Source organism: Merops nubicus, unplaced genomic scaffold (genome assembly GCF_000691845.1).
Source record: "Merops nubicus isolate BGI_N331 unplaced genomic scaffold, ASM69184v1 scaffold20280, whole genome shotgun sequence".
NCBI lineage: Eukaryota > Metazoa > Chordata > Aves > Coraciiformes > Meropidae > Merops > Merops nubicus.
In genome coordinates this window covers 1-2,163 of record NW_008585082.1, presented here as the reverse complement: position 1 = coordinate 2,163, position 2,163 = coordinate 1, and the positions used below count along the sequence as shown (strand labels likewise).

The 2,163-nt window shown below is 54.1% G+C and overlaps 2 gene segments (V, D, J or C); both read right to left on the bottom strand.

Annotated features, from left to right (window-relative positions):
• LOC103778908 overlaps nucleotides 1-411 on the bottom strand; it is a gene marked incomplete at its 3' end in the record, with an annotated part of 581 nt that extends 170 nt beyond the window's left edge. The window contains 2 exon segments of the V gene segment in view: nucleotides 8-106; nucleotides 384-411. Of these exon segments, the coding sequence occupies nucleotides 8-106; nucleotides 384-411 (127 nt within the window).
• A 1,111-nt stretch (nucleotides 412-1,522) lies between these two features.
• LOC103778898 lies at nucleotides 1,523-1,756 on the bottom strand (the record flags this gene model as incomplete). The annotated part of the segment is given in 1 exon segment: nucleotides 1,523-1,756. A coding segment is annotated over 1 exon segment (234 nt), but the record flags the coding sequence as incomplete, so codon positions are not given.
• Nucleotides 1,757-2,163: the final 407 nt, after the last annotated feature.

The following is a 2,163-nucleotide window of genomic DNA, read 5'->3' as shown; positions in this document are numbered from 1 at the left end:
TACCAGCCATAGCTGTTGCTGCTCCCAGAGCAGGTGATCTGGACGGTTTCTCCCGGGTTGGCTTACACCGAGGCCGGCTGAGTCAGCACTGCCTGGACCAGGGAACCTGGAGAGGGAGAGGACAGAGGGGACAAGATGGGGGTCAGCCAGTGCCCCAGGAGCACAGACCTCCACTGGCAGAAGGGCACACAATGCCACAGGTGGAGAAGCATGGATGCAACCACAGTCACAAGAGAATTTGGGGAGCAGAGCCCAGCACAACACATCCTCCTCTGCCAGCAGCAGGAACGCCTGGGCATTTGGTACAAAGCGGCAGTGGCATTCCAGGCAAGGCCACACGGAGAACTTCAGTCACAGTGGTGAGAACAGACTCACAGAATTACTATGGTTGGAAAGGAGCTTTAAGGCCATTGAGTCAAACCATTATCCATCCCTACCAGACCACTTCTACACCATATCCCTCAGGACCCCTAATAGACAGGTTTTAAATACACCCAGTGACAGTGATGAAACCACTTTCCTGGGAAGCCTGCTCCAGTCCTTGACCACTCTTTTGGTGCAGAAGTTTTTCCTAACGTCTAACCTAAACCTCCCCTAGTGTAACTTAATACCATTTCCTCTTGTCCTGTTACTTGCAGCAGGTAAGAAGAGGCCAACACCAGCCCCTCCTACAACCTCCTCTCACAGGTAGCTGTAGAGAGCGAGAAGGTCTCCCCTCAGCCTCCTCTTCTTCAGGCTAAAAACCCCCAGTTCCCTTGGCCATTCCTCATAAGACTTGTCGTCAAGACCCTTCACCTGTTTTGTTGCCCTTCTCTGCCCCCTCTCAAACACCTCAATGTCCTTCTTGTCCTGCGGTGCCTAAAACTGAACCCAGTCCTCAAGGTGCAGCCTCACCAGTGCCAAGCAGAGTGGCACAATCTCTCCTTGAGTCCTGCTGACTACACTCTTCCAAATACAAGCTAGGAAGCCATTGCCACCTGGGCACACTCATGGGCTGGCTCATGGTCAGCCAGCAGTCAATCAAAGTGGCTCTCCAGCCACTCCTCCCCAAGTCTAGAGCTTGGCATGGCGTTGCTGTGGCCCACGTGCAGGACTCGACACTTGGCCCTGTTAAAGTTCATACAATGGACCTCAGCCTGTCGGTCCAGCCTGTCGGTCCAGCCTGTCCAGCTCCCTCTGAAGGGCCCACCTACACTCCAGCAGATCAACACACCCACAAAAATGGCTGTCATCTGAAAATTTACTGAGAGTGCTTGCAATCTCCTCATCAAGGTCTTTGATAAAGATGGTAAGGAGGAGAGATCCCAGCACTGAGTCCTGGGGAACAAAGGCCCCCAGGCACAAAGCTTACTCAGGATCTCTGGGACAGGAAAGGGAGGACATTCACAGCCATGGTCACGCAGAGGGGACACAAACCTGCCTCAGAGCCACAGCCACAACTCTGTTTGGGCAGGAGGCAGAAGGGCTGAAAGCCCTCTGCTGGATTTGGTGTCTGTGTGTCTCTTTCTACTGTTCATGAGTGCTACACACCATAGCTGCTGCTGCTGTCCCAGCCACCACAGTAATAGACAGCCTCGTCCTCGGCTTGGACCCCAGCGATGGTCAACGTGGCCGTGGAGCCGGACACAGATCCAGAGAACCGTGAAGGGATGTCCGAGGGTCTCTGGCTGTTCCAGAAGATCACAGAGACAGGGGCAGTGCCAGGTGCCTTCTGCTGGAACCAGGCATAGTAGTAATTGCTCCCTGAGCAGGTGATCTGCACACAGGAACGGTCAAAGGCCCACTTGGGGTGCAGAGCCCAGCACAACACATCCTGGCACAAAGACAGCTCCGGTGGCAGCAGGAGCACGTGGGCATTAGATATAAAGAAGCAGTGTTGAGGAAGACCAGGCCACACTGCAATCTTTGTAGCGGCGTGGAGAATGCTCTGTAGGTATGGGAGAGACCAAGAGAACCTCCAGTTCTCTGGGACATGGAAGGAAGGATGTTCAGACCCACGGTCATGTAGAGGGAACAGCAACCAGGTCCAAACCAACGGACATGACTCCACTGAGCCAGGAGGTGGGAAAGCTGAAAGTCCTCCTCTGCTTTTAGCATCTGTGACTCCCTTCCTATTGCACACTGGTGACAGACATTATAGCTGCTGCCGCTGCTGCTGTCCCA